The following is a 22067-nucleotide window of genomic DNA, read 5'->3' as shown; positions in this document are numbered from 1 at the left end:
GGAATGGTTTTTACCATGAGGAATCCCCAAGCTGGGCCCTGGGCCTGGCTCTTAGCCCACCTACCTGCACAGAGCCCCCAAAGAGTCCTCGTCCAGAAAACCGTGGTCCTTCTTCACAGAGTCAATATCCAGGGGAAACAAACCTTCTGTGTGAAAAGAGGAGCAAATATGAGCTCAGCAGTAGATCAGAAACTCAGTCCCAGCAGCCCTCAAGCTGGAAGAGGTACAGCAGGGAGGAAGGGCAGTAGGAAGGTAAGAGTCAAGGCAAAAGGCAAAAAGCCAGGCAAGTATAAAGGGAGTCCAAGGAGCTCCCAGCTGGCAGTCAGGGGAAAGGGCTGGAAAAGGGCATAGGGGTTGAGCTGCAGAGATACCTGTCAGTCACTGAGGCAGGTCCATGCGCAATGGTAGATCTGAAACCCTAGGTAGCTACTAAAGCCAACTTGGACTCCCCCAGTTCCCTCTGAATACTGGGCTGCTCAAACAGGGAACCCTCTCCCTGGCCCAGGGAAAGCTGAAGGTAGTCATAGAGAAGGAGCAAGGATAGACGTGACAGCACAAAGCCAAACAATACCTCTACTTCCCCTACTGCCCAGAGAAGAGAAAGGAAGGAGCAGGGAGAAGGGGACAGAGAATCTAAAAAGCCCCACAGCTCTCTGCCTTGCTGGTAAATCAAGCCCATTCATTCATTTACTTATTCAACTAATACTAATTGAGCACCTACTTTGTGACAGGCACTGCACAAGACATTGGGCATACAATAGCGAATAAGAGAAATATAGTCCTTGCCTTCATGGAGCTTATACTCTCACAGGAAACAAACAATAAGGAATACATGAAACCAAGATAAAGCAGTTACAAATGCCATGAAAGACATCAGCCATGGTGACGGGGTAGAAAAAGGCTGGTAAGTATGGGGTTATTTATAAAGAGGTGGTCACCAGAGGCCTTTCTGAGCTGAGACCAGAAGCAGCCAGGTGTGTAAAAGAACAAGAAAGAGAGTTCTAAGCAGAAGTAACATCATTATCAAGGATCTGAGGAGGTAAAGAGCTTGGCATGAGCACACAGTAGAGAGGAGCCTTGGGAGGAAAGGGGAGAGTAATAAATGGCAGTTGAATAATGCAGTCTTGAGAGGCGGAGCAAGATGGCAGCCAAGTAACAGCTTCCTTGCATCTGGGCACCATGAGTCTGGGGAGATAGGACTCCAGGCATCTCTGGCTGGTGGGATCTGCCTATCATCACCCCTGAGAGAATACAGGGAGTCAGCGAGAGACTTCTGGACCCCAAGAGGAGGACTAAAACAGTGGAAAACCAGCAAGTGGTCACGTGTGTTCAATCCATCTAAACCCGCCCGCAACTGTAAGTTCAGTAGCAGCGAGACTGCAAACCAGAAAGGCCTTACCTGTGAACTGTTTTGGTGTCTTTGGACTTGGCACTCAGCTGAACTGCCTTGGGGAGAGCCTGAGCGGGAGTGGGGAGAACTCTGGCCTTTGTCTAGGGCCCCAGTCTGAGCCGCTGAGCCAGACGGAGCTAATAGTGTTTGGCTCTGGGTCACAGGCAGCCATTGTGAGCGATCTGCCCCGGCAAGCTCCGCCCTCAGGGTCGCAGAGCTAGAATCGGTGGGAGCTGGTAACCCAGTGACCAAGTAGCCTAAGGGCGGGGTCTGAGCCGCCTTGCAGCCCTAACCCTCGGGGGCAGAGGGAGACCAGTTTTGGCACACAGGGTAAGTGGATAGCCACTTCAGCAGTGATTCCAGTGACAAACACTTCCCTGGGAAAGCTTCTGCTCAGCAAGTGAACAAGTTCAAAGTGCCCTTTAAGTGGGCTGAAGAGAGATTTAGGGTGTCTACCTGCTGGGGTTTGAGAAACTAGCAGCCTCCAGTCGTATCAGAACTGTGATTAACATCTCATACCCTAGAAGACCACGTGTTGCCCAGACAATATTCAATAACATATACACACTGCTTTGTTTTTGGAAGTGTTTTCTTTTTTTTTTTGATTTGGTTGTTTTTTTTTTTGTTTATTTTGATATTGTTGATTGTTTTTTTTGTGTGTGTGTGTGTTTTTTGGCCGGGGCTAGGTTTGAACCCGCCACCTCCGGCATATGGGACCAGCACCCTACTCCTTGAGCAACAGGTGCCGCCCTGTTGTTTTGTTTTTTAAGTTCAACTTTTTCCATACAGATCCTTTTTCTTTCTACATTTTTCTAGTTTAATTATAATTTCCCATTGCTGCCTATTTCAACAATTAAAACTTCATTTTTGTTAGTGTTTCTACCGCTATTATTTGGTTTTCCACCCAATTTTATCCCGTAAAGTTTTCTGTTTGCTTGTTTTGGTTTGATTTATAGCAGTTTTGTCTTTCCTCTCTACTTGGTGGAGGTGGGGTACTGTGTCTGATCAGGTTAGCAAAGAGCTGCTGACATCAAGAGAACCACCCAACTGGGCACCTCCAGAAGGTGTTTTTTTTTTTTTTTTTTTCAGGTTGTATCAAAGTACCCTACTGTACACCTATATTGCTCTGTCTCCCTCTTTCTGTGCCTCTCTTCTTTTTGTCAATATTCCTTTTACCCACCCCCTCTCCTTTCTCTATTTTTCTTTTTTTTCTTATCACTCGGTCCTCCTTTCTTTCATCCCTTTTTGCTCTTCAACCTTCTCATCCTCTGGTCCTGTTACCCTTAGTCCACAGGCACAAGAACTTAAAGAGCAAGAGGAAGAGAAAGGAAAATTAGGGCAAGGAAACAGATAAAAGAAATCACTCATGAGGAAGAATCAGCAGAAAACTCCAGGCAACATGAAGAACCAGTCCAGAACAACCCCGCCAAGGGACCATGAGGTAGCTACTGCAGAGGATTCCACCTATAAAGAAATGTTAGGAATGACAGAAAGGGAATTTAGAATACACATGTTGAAAACAATGAAAGAAATGATGGAAACAATGAAGGAAACTGTTAATAAAGTGGAAAATAACCAAAAGGAAATTCAAAAACAGAATCAAATAAGAGATGAAGGATATGAAGAATATAAAAAGGATATAGCAGAGCTGAAGGAACTAAAACAGTCAATTAGGGAACTTAAAGATGCAATGGAAAGTATCAGCAACAGATTAGACCATGCAGAAGAAAGAATTTCAGAGATAGAAGACAAAGTTCTTGAGATAACTCAGATAGTAAAAGAGGCAGAAAAGAAGAGAGAGAAAGCACAACGTTCACTGTCAGAATTACGGGACTTTATGAAGCGTTCCAACATACGAGTTACAGGAATTCCAGAAGGGGAAGAAGAATGCCCCAGAGGAATGGAAGCCATATTAGAGAATATTATAAAACAAAATTTCCCAAATATCACCAAAGATTCTGACACACTGCTTTCAGAGGGCTATCGGACCCCAGGTTGCCTCAACTCTAACCGAGCTTCTCCAAGACACATTGTGATGAACCTGTCCAAAGTCAAGACAAAAGAAAAGATTCTGCAAGCTGCCAGGAGTAAGCGCCAGTTGACCTACAGGGGCAAATCCATCACAGTGACCACAGACTTCTCTAATGAAACTTTCCAAGCAAGAAGACAATGGTCATCTACCTTTAATCTACTTAAACAGAACAATTTCCAGCCCAGAATTCTGTACCCTGCTAAGCTAAGCTTCAAAATTTATGGAGAAATCAAATCATTTACGGATATACAAACATTGAGGAAATTCGTCACAACAAGACCAGCTCTACAGGAAATACTTCAACCTGTTCTGCACACTGACTCCCACAATGGATCAGCAGCAAAGTAAGAACTCAGAAATTAAAGGACAGAACCTAACCTCCACACTGATGCAAAAGATAAAACTAAGCAATGGACGCTCACAAAATAAGACGAATAGAATACTACCACACTTATCAATTATCTCAATAAATGTTAATGGCTTGAATTCCCCACTGAAGAGACATAGATTGGTTGACTGGATTAAAAAACACAAGCCATCCATTTGCTGTCTGCAAGAAACACACCTGGCTTCAAAAGACAAATTAAAGCTCCGAGTCAAGGGTTGGAAGACAATTTTTCAGGCAAATGGAATTCAGAAGAAAAGACGAGTTGCAATCTTATTTTCAGATTCATGTGGATTTAAAGCAACTAAAGTCAAAAAAGACAAAGATGGTCACTTTATATTGGTCAAGGGAAAAATACAACAAGAAGACATTTCAATTCTAAATATTTATGCACCCAATTTAAATGCTCTCAGATTCTTGACACAGACCTTACTCAGTCTGAGCAATATGATATCTGATAATACCATAATAACAGGGGACCTTAACACTCCTCTTACTGAGCAGGACAGATCCTCTAAACAGAAATTAAACAAGGATATAAGAGATTTAAATGAGACCCTAGAACAACTGTGCTGGATAGACGCATATAGAACACTCCATCCCAAAGATAAAGAATATACATTCTGCTCATCACCCCATGGAACATAATCCAAAATTGATCATATCCTGGGACACAAAACAAATATCAACAGAATCAAAAGAATTGAAATTTTACCTTGTATCTTCTCAGACCATAAGGCACTAAAGGTGGAACTCAACTCTAACAAAAATGCTCGACCCCACCCAAAGGCATGGAAATTAAACAATCTTCTGTTGAATAACAGATGGGTGCAGGAAGAAATAAAACAGGAAATCATTAACTTCCTTGAGCATAACAACAATGAAGACACAAGCTACCAAAACCTGTGGGATACTGCAAAAGCAGTTTTGAGAGGAAAATTCATCGCTTTAGATGCCTACATTCGAAAAACAGAAAGAGAGCACATCAATAATCTCACAAGAGATCTTATGGAATTGGAAAAAGAAGAACAATCTAAACCTAAACTCAGTAGAAGAAAAGAAATATCCAAAATCAAATCAGAGATCAATGAAATTGAAAACAAAAGAATCATTCAGAAAATTAATGAAACAAGGAGTTGGTTTTTTGAAAAAAATAAATAAAATAGATAAACCATTTGCCAGACTAACGAGGAATATAAAAGTAAAATCTCTAGTAACCTCAATCAGAAATGATAAAGAGGAAATAACAACTGATCCCACAGAGATACAAGAGAGCATCTCTGAATACTACCAGAAACTCTATACCCAGAAATTTGACAATGTGAAAGAAATGGATCAATATTTGGAATCACACCCTCTCCCTAGACTCAGCCAGGAAGAAATAGAGCTCCTGAACAGACCAATTTCAAGCACTGAGATCAAACAAACAATAAATAATCTTCCAACCAAAAAATGCCCTGGTCCAGATGGCTTCACTCCAGAATTCTATCAAACCTTCAAGGAAGAGCTTATTCCTGTACTGCAGAAATTATTCCAAAAAATTGATGAAGAAGGAATCTTCCCCAACACATTCTATGAAGCAAACATCACCCTGATACCAAAACCAGGAAAAGACCCAAACAAAAAGGAGAATTTCAGACCAATCTCACTCATGAACATAGACGCAAAAATTCTCAACAAAATCCTAGCCAATAGATTACAGCTTATCATCAAAAAAGTCATTCATCATGATCAAGTAGGCTTCATCCCAGGGATGCAAGGCTGGTTTAACATACGCAAGTCTATAAACGTTAGCCACCATATTAACAGAGGCAAAAATAAAGATCACATGATCCTCTCAATAGATGCAGAAAAAGCATTTGATAAAATCCAGCATCCTTTTCTAATTAGAACACTGAAGAGTATAGGCATAGGTGGCACATTTCTAAAACTGATTGAAGCTATCTATGACAAACCCACAGCCAATATTTTACTGAATGGAGTAAAACTGAAAGCTTTTCCTCTTAGAACTGGAACCAGACAAGGTTGTCCTCTGTCACCTTTACTATTCAACGTAGTGCTGGAAGTTCTAGCCAATACAATTAGGCAAGACAAGGAAATAAAGGGAATCCAAATGGGAGCAGAGGAGGTCAAACTCTCCCTCTTTGCTGACGACATGATCTTATACTTAGAGAACCCCAAAGACTCAACCAAAAGACTCCTAGAAGTCATCAAAAAATACAGTAATGTTTCAGGATATAAAATCAATGTCCACAAGTCAGTAGCCTTTGTGTACACCAATAACAGTCAAGATGAGAAGCTAATTAAGGACACAACTCCCTTCACCATAGTTTCAAAGAAAATGAAATACCTAGGAGTATACCTAACGAAGGAGGTGAAGGACGTCTATAAAGAAAACTATGAAATCCTCAGAAAGGAAATAGCAGAGGATATTAACAAATGGAAGAACATACCATGCTCATGGATGGGAAGAATCAACATTGTTAAAATGTCTATACTTCCCAAAGCAATCTACCTATTCAACGCCATTCCTATCAAAATACCAACATTGTACTTTCAAGATTTGGAAAAAATGATTCTGCGTTTTGTATGGAACCGGAAAAAACCCCGTATAGCTAAGGCTGTTCTCTGTAACAAAAATAAAGCTGGGGGCATCAGCATACCAGATTTTAGTCTGTACTACAAAGCCATAGTGCTCAAGACAGCATGGTACTGGCACAAAGAAAGAGACATAGACACTTGGAATCAAATTGAAAACCAAGAAATGAAACTAACATCTTACAACCACCTAATCTTTGATAAACCAAACAAGAACATACCTTGGGGGAAAGACTCCCTGTTCAATAAATGGTGTTGGGAGAACTGGATGTCTACATGTAAAAGACTGAAACTGGACCCACACCTTTCCCCACTCACAAAAATTGATTCAAGATGGATAAAGGACTTACATTTAAGGCATGAAACAATAAAAATGCTCAAAGAAAGCATAGGAAAAACACTGGAAGATATTGGTCTGGGGAAAGACTTCATGAAGAAGACTGCCATGGCAATTGCAACAACAAAAATAAACAAATGGGACTTCATTAAACTGAAAAGCTTCTGTACAGCTAAGGAGACAATAACCAAAGCAAAGAGACAACCTACACAATGGGAAAGGATATTTGCATATTTTCAATCAGACAAAAGCTTGATAACTAGGATCTATAGAGAACTCAAATTAATCCCCATGAAAAAAGCCAACAATCCCATATATCAATGGGCAAGAGACATGAATAGAACTTTCTCTAAAGACGACAGACGAATGGCTAACAAACACATGAAAAAATGTTCATCATCTCTATGTATTAGAGAAATGCAAATCAAAACAACCCTGAGATATCATCTAACCCCAATGAGAATAGCCCACATCGCAAAATCTCAAAACTGCAGATGCTGGCGTGGATGTGGAGAGAAGGGAACACTTACACTGCTGGTGGGACTGCAAACTAGTACAACCTTTCTGGAAGGAAGTATGGAGAAACCTCAAAGCACTCAAGCTATACCTCCCATTTGATCCTGCAATCCCATTACTGGGCATCTACCCAGAAGGAAAAAAAATCCTTTTATCATAAGGACACTTGTACTAGACTGTTTATTGCAGCTCAATTTACAATCGCCAAAATGTGGAAACAGCCTCAATGCCCACCAACCCAGGAATGGATTAACAAGCTGTGGTATATGTATACCATGGAATACTATTCAGCCATTAAAAAAAATGGAGACTTTACATCCTTCGTATTAACCTGGATGGACGTGGAAGACATTATTCTTAGTAAAGCATCACAAGAATGGAGAAGCATGAATCCTATGTACTCAATTTTGATATGAGGACAATTAATGACAATTATGATTATGGGGGGGAAACAGAAAGAGGGAAGGAGGGAGGGAGGTGGGGCCTTGGAGTGTGTCACACTTTATGGGGGAAGACATGATTGCAAGAGGGACTTTACCTAACAATTGCAATCAGTGTAACCTGGCTTATTGTACCCTCAATGAATCCCCAACAATAAAAAAAATAATAATAATAAAATAAAATAAAATAAAATAAAATAAAATAAAATAAAATAAAATAAATAAAAGAATAATGCAGTCTTGCTGGCCAGAGTGGAGCGTTTGAGCTTATTTCACTCTGAGTGTGTTGGGAAGCCAGCAGAGGGTTTGGAGCCGAGGAGGAACATAGTCAGACCTATGGCCAACAGGAGCCCTCTAACTGCAGCATGGATATGGGAGCACAGGACAGCAAAAGCAGAAGCGGGGAAGGCAGGAAGGAGGCTGGGTCACTCCCTAGTCTAGGCAAGCAGTGATAATGGGTCATCCTGGGCTATGGCAGAGGTGGTAGAGGTGGATGGCTCTAAGATACATTCCAGAGGGAAAAAAGGACTTGAAGGGTTAGAGATGGGGGAATAAGGGACAGGAGGAATTATGGATGATTTGTGGATATGTGGCTTGAGCAAGTGGGGGCATAGTGATGCCTTCAGAAGTTGGAATTTAGAACTTTTAAATATGATACATCTGTCAGACTTCTGAGTAGAGATAGTGAATCTGGAGCTTTGAAATGAGGTCTGGACAGAGACATTTGGAAGTCATCAGAATATAGATGATACTTGGACAAAGAACTCAGGGGAAAGAAATGTTGAGAGAGAAAAGAGAGCAGGATTTACTTAGTCCTGGGACATGCTAACATTTAGATACCACATAGAAGACACAGAGCCAGCTAAAGAGACTTTACAGCAGCAGGAAAAGAGGTAGCCAGAAAGGGAGTTATTCTAGAAGCCAAAGGAGTGGCCAGCTGCACTGAATGCTGCTGAGAGATACAATAAGATGAGGACTAGGAAGTGGTCGTTGAATGGGACCATGTACATGGAGGTTATATGGTGAGCTAGATGAGGTGAGGTAGGGGTGAAGTCAGGGTGCACTGGGGGTCAGGGTGTAGCGGGGGCATGAGAAGAAGAGGAGAAATAGAAACAGAGTGTAAAGAACTTTAGAAAAAAGGAGAGAAATAGAAATGAGGCCATTGCTGTGGAGAATGTGAGGTTAAGGCTGGGCTGCCAGGGTACACCCTTGACATTATATTCATGTAAATGGTGTCCTCAGGAGTGGTACAACATGGTGACCCCGATCAGGACAGGATACTATAAAACATGGGCAACACCAGAGCTTGTGGAGGCTTACCAGAGCAATCCAGAAGTGAGATGCTGCTATAGGAGACAAAGGTGACTCTATAGGAGCGAAGTCAATAAAAATTTTTTGAGCAAGGCCAAGAGACATAGCTTCTTGTGTGTGATTGGAGAGAGGCTCAGATTTGCCCCCATTTTATAGATGAAAAACTGAGGGATAAGGAAAGTCTTACATGGGGTACAGCAAGCAATCAAGTGGTCTTACCTTCAAAAAGCTGAGCATACTGAGGGAATCCTGTCGCTTGGAGCCACTCACATGCTTTTTTGGCCTCAGCTTCTGAAAGAGAACAGAGGGAAATAAAACAGGAAGAGAAACGGGGTTAGGAGGGTGCTGGCACCAAGGCCCTGGGTGTACAATGCCTCACCTCCAGCAGGCAGGCACGTCTAGTTCTGGTGATCCAGAAATATCTAGAGAAGCACAGAGGGGCTGGCACATTGGCACCTGGTCATAACCAGATGGGAGGCCTGCTGCTCCCTTAGCCTCACTCTCTGGATGTCTTGGCCAAGTCTTTCTTGAGCTTCAGTCCTTGTCAGTGCCAAACTCCTTCCCCTTTCCTGTCCCCTGCCCAAACACAGAGGACCCCCCCCCAGCTCTGTCAGCAACTCCTATGTTTATCTGGGGTCAAGGAGCCTACTGGGATAAGGAGCCAAAGCTGTGTCTTCCACCCCTGGCCTTCCTCAGGGAGCCATCATCTTCCAAGGCCCCAAGTAGACTATCCTAGTCCAGGCAGTAGACAAGAAATAACAATAATTACCATTTTCTTTCTCATCATCATACCTAATATTCTCCAGCACTTTGATAGCTAAATTTCATTTGTGCATACAATAACCTGTGACAGTTTCCCTATCATCATTTTACAGATAAGCAAAGGGGCTCAGCCTATAGTTTCACAGTGGACACAGCAGCAGTGCTGGGGTAAGGAGTACCAGCTTAGCTCGACCCTAGTTCAGGGTCCCTACCTTCTGACAGAAGTTCCCCAGTGCTCCTTCCAGGCCTCAGGGGGCCACCCAGCACTGGCTCAGCTCTCCTTAGTGGCTCAGTCTATTTGTGACGTAGCCCAGTGTTGAATATGGTGCTGACGTAGTGCTGGCATATGGGTGTCTTAGAGGACCATGACTGGGTCAGCCTCTCCCCTTTGCTCTGGGAGTTCTGGCACAGAGCTGATCACATGAAGCTGTGCTACAGCCCCAGCAGAGGCCCTTCTGCTCAGAGTGGACTGAGTGTCAACAGCAAAGCCCTGGAACCACATAGGCAGTTATTTGCTTCTCACCCAGGTGGTGGCAAGGACCAGTGGGGCTGGGACCATGGAACTTGCATCACATGGTTGGTGGAGGAAGGCTTTTGGCATCAGCAGAGCTGCACTGGTTTTTGAGTTTTACCTCTAACATGTCCATTTTTTTCGCACCTGTGCTCAGAGTCTCGCCTGATCCCACTGACCAGAAGACTCCAAGGAGACCAGTGGCGTTTTTCCAAGACAGGAAGAGCTATCTCTTCCCAGTGCTCACCCACAAGGAAATCCAGAATGAGATTATGGAAGCTGGGACTGATAAGATAAAAGGACAAAACAGTATTCTAGAGATGCTGGGTAAGTAGGCAAGGGAGGGGCCGGGAAGGACATAGAAATCAGTCAGAAAGAAAATAATAGGGTCCACAAGGGCCACACCCTGATGAGGATTTGAGGGAAAGAAAAGGCTATGCAGTCTGCCCCTGAAGGCTTTTGGAGCAAACAGGGGTAGAACAGGAATGAACATCTGTGCATCTCCTTGAGTGCATATACCAGGTCAGTGCCCACCCCAGCAAGTCTTTGCATACAGTACACCCAAGTTTGCTTATGTCCACGATGCCTGTGCACCTGTACATACCCACGGGCACCTCTGCAAGTGCATGTACCAGTGTCTGTGTGCGAACATGTGTCTATGTTACTGCAGTTTCCCCACCCTGAGACGGAGATCTAGGAATTGCAAGGACCTCTGCAGGGGGGCTATAAAGTGTCAGACCAAGCCCTGCTAGCAGTACTTCTGCTTGTCTGGCAGGGGGCAATGCAGGCCTGAGAAAGGATCCAGCTCTCTACGCCAGTGGTGGCCTGGGTGCCACAGTAAGACCAGCCAGAAGAAGGACTGCACACCAGCCCAAGGAGCATTTGAAGGACATGGTTTTGCTGTTAGGACAACTGAGCTGGCTGCCACAGATATTTCCCTGTTCCCTGTTCCTTCTACAGCTCCAGGAGAGGACCCTTCCCCATCTCAGTGCCAGTTCTGCTTTTCCTCTCTTTAGGACAAAAAGGAGGTGCCAGGTCAGAATTTCCAAAAAGCTGTGCAGAGGAAGAGACAGGGTCATAGGTATAGCCAATCCTGGAAGGGATAGGCCTGCATGCCAGGAACAAACCCATGAAATCCCCCCTGCAGCCCCCAGTCACTAATGGCTAGTAGAAAGGGAAGGAGAGAGGTACTTCCCTCCCTTAGTCCTGTTCTCTTTCCTCAGCCTGAAGAAGGTAGCAATGAAGCCCTGAAGGTTATGCATCCGCACCATCTGCCAAAGCCACAAAGACCTTAAGAGAGTGAGGAACTGCCTACTCCCCTGAGGCTAGGCAGCAGCCCTAGCTAGGGTTTGGCAGGAAGGGACCAGTTCACTCAACATGGGTGCCAAGTTTTTTCATTCATACTAGCCCTCGAGCCCATTACTACTTGAGCATAGTCCCACGCCAGCAGCATCAACATCACCTGGGAGCTTGTTAGAAATGCAGAATCCTGGGTCCACCCCAGAACCACTGAATCAGAATCTACATTTAACAAGATCCTTGGGCATTTGCATGCACATTAAAGTTTGAGAAGTGGTGGTGTAAATCACGTTGCTCAGTGATTGCCATTCCTAGAATGAGCTGGGAAGCTTTTTTTTTTTATTGTTGGGGATTCATTGAGGGTACAATAAGCCAGGTTACACTGATTGCAACTGTTAGGCAAAGACCCTCTTGCAATCATGTCTTGCCCCCATAAAGTGTGACACACACCAAGGCCCCACCCCCTCCCTCCATCCCTCTTTCTGCTTTTCCTCCCCACCCCATAACCTTGTTATTAATTGTCCTCATATCAAAATTGAGTACATAGGATTCATGCTTCTTCATTCTTGTGATGCTTTACTAAAAAATGTCTTCCACTTCCATCCAGGTTAATACGAAGGATGTAAAGTCTCCATTTTTTTAAATAGCTGAATAGTATTCCATGGTATATATATACCACAGCTTGTTAATCCATTCCTGGGTTGGTGGGCATTTAGGCTGTTTCCACATTTTGGCGATTGTACATTGAGCTGCAATAAACAGTCTAGTACAAGTGTCCTTATGACAAAAGAATTTTTTTCCTTCTGGGTAGATGCCCAGTAATGGGATTGCAGGATCAAATGGGAGGTATAGCTTGAGTGCTTTGAGGTTTCTCCATACTTCCTTCCAGAAAGGTTGTACTAGTTTGCAGTCCCACCAGCAGTGTAAGTGTTCCCTTCTCTCCACATCCACGCCAGCATCTGCAGTTTTGAGATTTTGAGATGTGGGCCATTCTCCCTGGGGTTAGATGATATCTCAGGGTTGTTTTGATTTGCATTTCTCTAATATATAGAGATCATGAACATTTTTTCATATGTTTGTTAGCCATTCGTCTGTCATCTTTAGAGAAGGTTCTATTCATGTCTCTTGCCCATTGATATATGAGATTGTTGGCTTTTTTCATGTGGATTAATTTGAGTTCTCTATAGATCCTAGTTATCAAGCTTTTGTTTGATTGAAAATATGCAAATATCCTTTCCCATTGTGTAGGTTGTCTCTTTGCTTTGGTTATTGTCTCCTTAGCTGTACAGAAGCTTTTCAGTTTAATGAAGTCCCATTTGTTTATTTTTGTTGTTGTTGCAATTGCCATGGCAGTCTTCTTCATGAAGTCTTTCCCCAGGCCAATATCTTCCAGTGTTTTTCCTATGCTTTCTTGGAGGATTTTTATTGTTTCATGCCTTAAATTTAAGTCCTTTATCCATCTTGAATCAATTTTTGTGAGTGGGGAAAGGTGTGGGTCCAGTTTCAGTCTTTTACATGTAGACATCCAGTTCTCCCAACACCATTTATTGAACAGGGAGTCTTTCCCCCAGGGTATGTTCTTGTTTGGTTTATTGAAGATTAGGTTGTTGTAAGATGTTAGTTTCATTTCTTGGTTTTCAATTCGATTCCAAGTGTCTATGTCTCTATTTTTGTGCCAGTACCATGCTGTCTTGACCACTATGGCTTTGTACTATAGACTAAAATCTGGTATGTTGATGCCCCCGAGCTGGGAAGCTTTTTAAAAATAACACCAGGGCCCCATCCATAGAAAGCTGACTTAATAAGTCTGTAGTGGGATTCCTCACATTAGTACTTTTTAAAAGCTACAACACGAGCATACTGAGTCCCAAGGGACCTGTCCAAATCTTATAGAGTTAAGCGTTACAGCTTAAGACTATAACCCTGATCTTTGAACACCATGTCCCATGCTTCTTTCCATTGCATTATGCCACTTGCCCTCAGATACCAAACAAGCAAGGGGCTTAGACTCAAAGAAACCCATTCCAGGCCCCCAAACTTTTTCCTGTTCCTTCTGGTCTAGTGGAGCCACAAGCCTGGGTTCAAATTCTAATGCACTCATCACTAGCTCTTTGACTTTGAGCAAGTTGTACCACCTCTCTCTATGTGTCAGTTGCCTTCTCTGTAAGGGAGGGGGACATAGAATGCACTCCTTAGAGCTACAAAGAGCATTAAATCACACACTGAAGAAAATTAAAGCCCATGGTATGCAGTACCAAGCATTCAACAAATGTGTTCCTTCCTAGCTCTGACTCTGAAGGGTCCCCCCCCAAAAAACAGAAAACTATACAAAGAGATTGGCTAGTGTACACTTCTGGGTTTGGATGATGGCTGTGTGCAGACTGTCAGAATAGGAGCCAAATGGCTCAGAGAAGTGAGATTAGGAGGCAGTAATTTCAAAGAGGTTGCAATTGCTCCAAAAGACAAAGGAGCAAAGGAGTTTGGAGCAGGGCTACAGACTAAATTCTCCAGCAGTCTTCCCTAACAGGAATCTGGAGAATGTAATCGGTTATTACCAAACAGGATGTCAGGGACATTGGCCCTGGAAAATACACCATCTCCTGTAGAGCTGAGAGGGCCTGAGGCTCCCTCCCAGATGGAGCAGTCAGGGACATAAGTCTTCCTGATAAAGAGCTGAAATAGGTGCTTTGCCTTTGTCCTTCCCACCCATCCCAGCCTGCCCAGGCTGAGGCTAGAAGTGACCCCGCCCCCGCCCCATCCCCAGAAGAATCAATTCACCAGGGGCTGGAGCCCAGGTGGCCCATACTGAGGATTGACTTATGTGTCCAATGGGAGGAGTGACACTGACGGGAAAGAGTGACACCAGGCAGGCTGAAGTAAATGAGGTAGAAATGTCTGGGGCCCCTGGCCCCTAGCTCTACGTTCAGATGTGCAGATTCCAGTGAATGGCTGCCAGCAGCTTTAACTGCTATATTCTATAGGTCATGCATGTTCTGGCCAAAGCTAAGGTGATGTGCCAGGACAGGTCAGTAACAGCACCCAGTTGGCACAAAGTAGATTCCACTGAGATGACATGCTCTCTCCATGGGGTGGGGGCCAGCCGACCCAAGCTAGAAGAGTGAGGGAGAGGGCAAACTAAAAAGTTCCAGAGCCAAATCAGGCCTCATAGCCAGGCCCAGATGTCTCTCAGAGAGAGTATCGAAGAAGGAATAGCTGAGCGGCAGCACATGGGTTTCAGAGGTCAGTGACAATATCTGCAGCTGCATTTAAAAGGCCATCTATTAGAGATCCTCATGGCATGGAACATTGTTCTATGCCAATGGAAATGGATGAACAAGGAAAAAAGCAAGGCTTCTGTTCTTGAGAAATGGTCTATTAGTGAAGATAAAGTTTATGCCCCCAGAAAAAAAGCAGCAGCATTCTCCACTGAGGAAATGCAATAATGCCCAAAGATTATAACTAAATTGGAACCAGCCTCTTCCAATGGACTCAGCTTCCCTGCTTGCTTCCTAAGTCATCTGTGGCAACTTGTTTCATTCTCCAAGCTTTGGTGTCCAAATATATACAGTGGAGACTAACAACTTTCTTTCTATCTCCTCTTTCCCACGGCCAGCCTCTGTAGTTATCATGTGGATTTGAAATATATACAATGGAGACTAACAACTTTCTTTCTATCTCCTCTTTCCCACAGCCAGCCTCTATAGTTATCATGTGGATTTGAACAGGCTTTTGCTGGTTTTGAAAGTGGCTGTATGAAACTTAACAAAAACAGCCTTCTCTAATGAGAAGACTACTTTAACTTTGTACTCACAGTCTAGGCACAGTTCAGACTGGGTCCTAGTTATAAAGAGGGGAGAGAACAGAGAGCTAGAAGGAAGAGAAAGTGATTGGTAACTAGACTGCAGGAAGTAAGGACTCAGTCAGGCATTGTCACCTACCCTACTCTCCCACTGAGGGAGGCTGAGTACCTCCCTCTTCGTACCACTACCAGGCAACTGGAGTACTTGTGCCTTGTGGTCACTCAGTGGGCTATGAGACAGTTGCCCAGACTCCAGGTTCGGTCTACTCCTTCCTGACAAAAAGACCAGCTCAGGCCTGGGGATCAGGCAAGACACAGGATCCAAGATGAGCAATGAGTGGATGTAATGGGGACCTAGATGAAAGTGTCCTTTGTTATGGCTGGAGTTCCTGGGTGTCTCATCCCTCTTCTCCCTTACCTCTCAACTCTAGCTACACATTAGATTCTCATGGGGAGCTTTTATAAATGCCAGTGCGTAGGCCTACCCATGATGAATTAAATTAGAATCCCTGGAGGAAGGCTTCGTTTTTTGTTTGCTTGTTTTTGAGGGCTCTCTAGGTGATTCTGAAGTGCAGGTAAGATAGAAAACCACTGCCATAAAGAGACATAGCCAGCTAAAGCCATAGGGATGGGTCCCTAGAAAGATTCTAGCCAGATCAGCAGCAGGCCTACTCTAACCTGCAGTCCACATCCTCTCTGGGCTGGACTTCAGGAGCTGGAGGAGAGAGCTTGCAGCAGACAGCAGTAAGCATTAACATGAATGCATATGGTGGGGCCAAGGGAAGGCAGGCCTGTGGGTGTTTGTGAAGGTAATTCATTCAAATAGTTGGCTCAGCTCCCTAAGGCAAACTTTCAACAAATGTCTTGTTTTCTTCTACTTAACTTCCCTTCCTATTTGGAAAGCCATCTCCTCCACTGCCCTCACTACAGGATGTGGATCTCCAAAACGGTCTGGAATCAGTGTTGTTCTTTCCCACCTTCAGTAAACACAAGAAGAAAAGTCAGAAACATAAGTTCCCAGGCTAGGATCTGTGAGGTCAAGCTTGGTCCTCTGAGGCAGGGCTGGGAGACAAGTAGAGGGATCACCTACCATTGTAGGCTGCTTCAGCAGCTAGGAAATGCAAGGCCCTGATTGCTGCAAGGCCCAAGCCCATTTTTTTTTTGCTTGCTCTCTACCTCTAGAGAGATAGCCCTCTGGATGGGGGATGTGCTGGCCTTTTGGCAGAGGCCTTGTATCTCAGAAGGTACCACCTTCAGCCCTCAGCCCCTACCATTATGAACAGCTCCTTTTATCCTCCCATTAAGAGCCTAAGCTAAAAGTAGCTTGCCCATCCAGCCTTGAGACCAGGCACAGGACTGCTGCATCCCTCACAGGTGGTATATCACCTGAATTTGCACCAAGGCAGCCTTCTAGGTTGGCAGTGACTGGCAGAGATGCTGCAGCAGGTGAAAAACTGGCTATGCCAACTTTCTCTCTCTGAGCCAGAGGAGGAAGAACCTTCATAAAGACCTGTACTAAGAGATGTCAGGTATTCCAGGGCCACCCAGACTTCCCCTCCAGACCTTGGAGTGGATGCTCCAAGGGTCCACAATACCCTGTCCACCATGAGGGCTAATATACTGGTTCCTCTCTCTGCTCCTGCTGCTCTTAGCTGGAATTGCAACTCTAACTCAATTCTTGTAGGAGGGAAGCACAAGGAGGAAGGGAAACAAGACCAAAATAGCTCTCATCCTACATTCCAATCCTCACAGGAGGAGCAACCACAGAGAGGGCTGCTGTATTTCAACGAGTCTAGTTTGGCACAGTTAGACCCTGGCTGGTCTCCGACTCATTAGTTTGCCAGGCAGAACTCAGGGCCTTGCTGCACCTGCTCAGATGCCAGCCTCAGCCTCGGCTGCAGCTACAGCTGATGCCAAGTTCCTAGGCCAATGCAAGCAACAATTTTGGAGCCTGGGGCAGAAACCATAAGGCCAGTAACCAAGGCCTTATGGTTATATATAGGATATAAGGCCCAGAGATATAAGAACAGAAAGTGAACTCAATACTTGAGGATGGAGGCATTCTGACCTGAGGGAGTGCTTGGCTCTGCCACCTCAAGCCTCACATAAGGGCATCCCAGTTCATCTCAGAAAAAGGGAGTGTACTACCTCCTGCTTCTCTCTCTTGGCCTGCAAAGTCTTGATGTTCTCCTGTTTGGATCCTGTGCCACCATTTCTGCATCCCATCCTCCCTTGCCTACCTCCCTTTCCTTGTGCTGAGGCCAAATATAAACTCCTGGGCAGGAAATGCATTGAAGGAGCCTGGCCCCACCCTGAGATCCTGAGAATATTGTCCTGACAGAAAGGAAATGGGCCTAAGAGAAGGGACCTCCTCTCCCATGAGCCTTAGAGCAAGCCAGAGGGAGGGCTGTGATGCTGAGCACATAGAAGGTAGCAGGAGCCTAGGGCTTTGAGGGCAGAGATAACAATGTAAATATTCAAGCCATGGGAAGGCCAAGGGAAGGGGAACCCAAAATGGCAGCCTAATAGCTGTGTAAGACCTGTGGGCATAGGGTATAGTGGGAAGAGTAAGAGGCTAAGAACCTGGAGATGCGGCTTTTGGTCCTGACTCAGCTACTTCTTAACTGTGGTTGTGCTCCTTAATGACAACAATATTAATGATACTGAATATAATGATTAATAATTAATAACAAACTGGACATGGTAGCTCATGCCTGTAATCCTAGCATTCTGAAAGGCAAAGGTGTGTGGATTCCTTGAACTCAGGAGTTCCAGACCAGCTTGACCAAGAGCAAGACCCTGTCTCTACTAAAAATAGAAAAACCTAGCTAGGATGGGTGGCTATAGTTCCAGCTACCCGGGAGGCTGAGGCAGGAAGATTGCTTGGGCCCAATAGTTTCAAGTTGCTGTGAGTTATGACACCATGGCACTCTACCCAGGGCACAGAGTGAAACTCTGTCTCAAAAAAAATTAATAACAAACACTAATAGTTATTGAGTACTTACTGTGGGCCAGGCCTGGGGCCAAGGACTTTTATGCAGCTCATATTGGGCAATTCACTTACCTTCTCTAGGCCTCAGTGTCCTTATCTGTAAAATAGTGATAGAATCAGAACAACGTGAGGTTTTTGTAAGGATAAAATGAGATAAGAATAGCTCAAGTGAACCAAGACATTATTATGTCCCAGGTATTCCTTTAATTTCTTTTGATATAGATTCAATCATTGAATCTTCATAATAACCCTGTGAGATAAGTACTCTAATAATACCTCTATTTTACAGATGAGGATACTGTAGCCCAGAGATAATGGACTTACCCAAGTCCACAGCTTGGAGCACTTACCCAAGAAGTGGTAGGCCAAGATGGAAATCCAGGAAGTCTGGCTCCAGAGTTAGAGCTATCAAGTTAGACTCTTTCCCTTCCTCATTAAAAATGAGAAATTGTCAAGTTAGGCTCTTTCCCTTCTGCGTTAAATATGAGAAACTGTCAGACACACAAAAAAAATCTATCAGGGTTTTTGCAGTATGAACCCTTAGCCTGAAATAACTTTCATCAACCAAGAGAATACCTAATCATCTCACATCTCCCTTGGTCCCCACAATAGCCTTTGTCCAAAGCAGGTAATGCCTATTGCACAAATGGGGAAACTGAGGCTACAAAAGGTAAAGTGGCTTCTATTGGACTCCAGAGGGGGCCAGGAGCCTGCCTAAACATCCACAGCCCTCTTGCTGATCTGTTAACCATTTCAGCTTCCCCTCCGCTCTCCCCTCTGAATCCACTCCCGACTGGCTATGGTTTTATTCAACTAATAGTACCAGAGTACTTACTTGGTGTCAGGCCAAAACAGAACAAAAGCTGAACATTCCTGCAGTTCTTGGCCAGAGTTTATTTTGGAAGCAAAAATATCAGAGAATGAGCTCCAAAGCAATGGCAATGGCAGCTGGTACAGCCTGGGAGAAGGAAGCTTGCAGCCCCAAGGATCTTTAGATAGAAACATTTAGGGGAAGGCCAGATCCCTGGACAACACCTCCCACCCACACATACCCAATTCTAGCATAGGCCACACCAGCTAGAGGGATCACTAGAGTTAATCCTGACAGCCTCCTGCCTATCCCGAACTACCCACACCTTTTAAATAATGAAACCTGGTTTTCAAAACAGCACAATAAAATGTCTCTTCTTCCCTGATGCCACCCAGCACCCTGCTCTCCACCTCCAGTGCTGGAAGGTGCTAATCAGGCAGGCCTAGTGTTGATGTAAGAATCACCCTCCTAACTCCCTCTTGTATGCCTTCCCCACCCCAAATGCAACTCTGTCTTAGAATATCAATACATGCTCTAAGAAATATGAAGAGCATCCTTCATGTTTTCCCTCTTGTGGGGACAGGTGAGCAAGGACCTGGGACTGTCTGTCCAGAAGTGACTAATCACTGATGAGTGTGATGAGCAGTCTGGGGGAGAGAGAGACCCACATCCCAGCTCTGGCCTTCTGGCCAGGCATCTGGACAGGGAGGCACGGCCCCAGTCGCTAAGGATGCTAGCCAGTGGAGTTGGACTGCTTGGGTCCTTTTTCCAGCTCCACCACTGCCTGGCTATGTAATCTTGGGCCAAGTTCTTCATTTAACTTCTGTTTACCTCACTTTCTTCATATGTAAAATATGGACAATGACAGCAGCTTATACCTTACAGAACTGCCAAGGGTGCTAAGTTAAAATGTAGAAGAATTTAGAAGAGTTCACTATTATTGGTGTTCCCATCATTATTATAGCCTGTTGCAGTGTCATAAATGCCACTAACAGTGGGCAGAGGAAGGGAGCCCTATAGGTGGGCAAGGCCAGGGAGAGCTTTTCTGGATGAGGTGAACTCTGAACTGACAGAAGAGTCCAGCCCTAATGCCCAGGAAGCAGCAGGTTTGAGCACTGCACATCCCCAAGCCAGTGAAAAACAGCAAAGGGAAAATGTTGCAGAAAATGTCAAGCAACAATACTGACAAGAATTTTACCTTTGTTACTGGACTGATTAGTCAACAACCCTATGAGGTAGATACATATTTCCATTTTATAGCTGACAAAATGAAGGTTCAGAGAAGCATTTTGTTCAAAGTCACCCAGGGCCACGTATACCAGAGCTCCTGCCCCTCCCCATGACACCCTGCTGTCATAGGAACCCAGTGTACAGCTCAGGACATGTTTTACTTCTGCTCCACTCTGGCACTTTTCCCACATTCCCCTCCTTGTTGTTCCATTTAGAAGGCCCTGCTGGGTGGGGGCTGCCTGGGTCAGATGTTTGAGGCCAAGGACTTCCTACAAGCTCCCTGCCTCTGCCCCAGCCTGAGTTGGCCTCAGCCTGGAACAGAAAAGCTGGCTACAGGTACCTATCTCACACCTCAGACAGGAAACTCCAGGTCACCTCCCCTGGAGATTGACCTTTCTACCAGGGGAACAGAGTTGCAGCCAGGCCAGAGGTTCCTCTGTGGTGGGAAGCTGCCAAGTCAGCTCCAGCTGCCTGGGCTGCAGGGCGTGGTTTAGTTAAAACAGGGAGATCTGAGGGTTGGGAGACCTGGGATCCAAATCCTCCCTCACTGGAGTCTTCCCTTCCCTTCCCCAGGATCACTGGAAGCCATACCATCTACTTTACTGAGTTGTTCTGAGAACAGAATGGGATCATGGAAGTGAAAGTGCCTTAGAAACTAAAGAAATGAGGAGGACTCACTGCCATTGGCTTCAGCTGCTGGGGGAAGGAATAGCTGAGCTGGTGTTTTTCCCTGTGTGATTCATTCTTCTAGGCTCCACTGTGGGCATGGCTCATACTTATTTCCGGCTTCAGTACTCCCTAAAATATTCCTTTCCCTCCACTTGCCACCAGCTCCAGAGATGAAACCAAGTGGCAGGAAAGCAGAATACGCTGTAAGCCCCCACATATTACATTGCATTCAGCTCATCAAGGGAGTATACACTCCCACCAGGCTTGTCCTATGCTAGGAAAGCACCAGTAAGAAGGACCTTCTAAGGGCTCCCCAGTCATGAGAACTGGCTGGACCCGAACAACCAACACATCAGAGAGAGTTGTATGAGCTGTGTAGACCTGAGACTATGAGGATTCAGAGTGTCTATCTATTAGGGTCACCAGAAAAGGATTCTGGAGAAGTCATCTGGAAAAGGTCAGATCAGAACTAAATAGAGGAAAATGAGGGGCTTCCAGGATCCCATTTCCTGCCCCTACATGTTAAGGGTGGCATGCAGGGAAGACAGTGATGAGGCTGGGAAGGGGATTGTTCCCAGTACTGAGGAGAACACTTGAAGGACCTGGGGCTGTTTGGCCTGGCAAAGTTGCAGAGGGACTTGGGTTCTGTCCTCAGGGTCTAGGTGGTCCCAAGAGGCCAAGCTGCGACCTAGGGTTAGAAGGCTCAGCAGGGCACAGTTAAGTTCAACAAGAGAAAAATCTTGCAGACATTCCACAGATGAAAGCAACTGCTTTAAACATATTGTTTAAATATGTTTAACAAATAGTAAAGATGGGTGAGCAGGAACTAAACAAGTACATGCCAGAAAGTCCCAAGCTTTAGAAGGAGAGTTAGACCTAGTGTCCTCTAAGGGTGCTTCTCCCCTGAGTTCTGTCTGTACACCTACTTCTAGGTGGATTGTGCAAGAAAGCATAAAGGTGACTGGAGCTGGCTAGGCTTTCAGCT

The 22067-nt window shown here is 44.8% G+C and overlaps 1 protein-coding gene across 8 annotated transcripts in view; it reads right to left on the bottom strand.

The window, feature by feature from the left end:
* Positions 1 to 22067, bottom strand: part of STARD8 (StAR related lipid transfer domain containing 8) — a 47284-nt gene that overhangs the window by 10865 nt on the left and 14352 nt on the right. For 5 of the 8 annotated variants that reach the window (XM_053580004.1, XM_053580008.1, XM_053580010.1 and 2 more), the window contains exons 2-3: positions 9229 to 9300; positions 65 to 146 (exon numbers count right to left, since the gene is read on the bottom strand). In XM_053580004.1, the coding sequence (XP_053435979.1) occupies positions 65 to 146; positions 9229 to 9300 (154 nt within the window). Of the gene's footprint in view, positions 1 to 64; positions 147 to 9228; positions 9301 to 9983; positions 12001 to 22067 lie in introns of those variants that run through there. The other 3 variants (XM_053580005.1, XM_053580012.1, XM_053580009.1) reach the window with 2 other exon arrangements.

Source organism: Nycticebus coucang, chromosome X, assembly GCF_027406575.1.
Source record: "Nycticebus coucang isolate mNycCou1 chromosome X, mNycCou1.pri, whole genome shotgun sequence".
Taxonomy (NCBI): Eukaryota; Metazoa; Chordata; class Mammalia; order Primates; family Lorisidae; genus Nycticebus; species Nycticebus coucang.
Note: the sequence above shows the minus strand (reverse complement) of the source record. Positions and strands in the feature narration are given on the sequence as shown.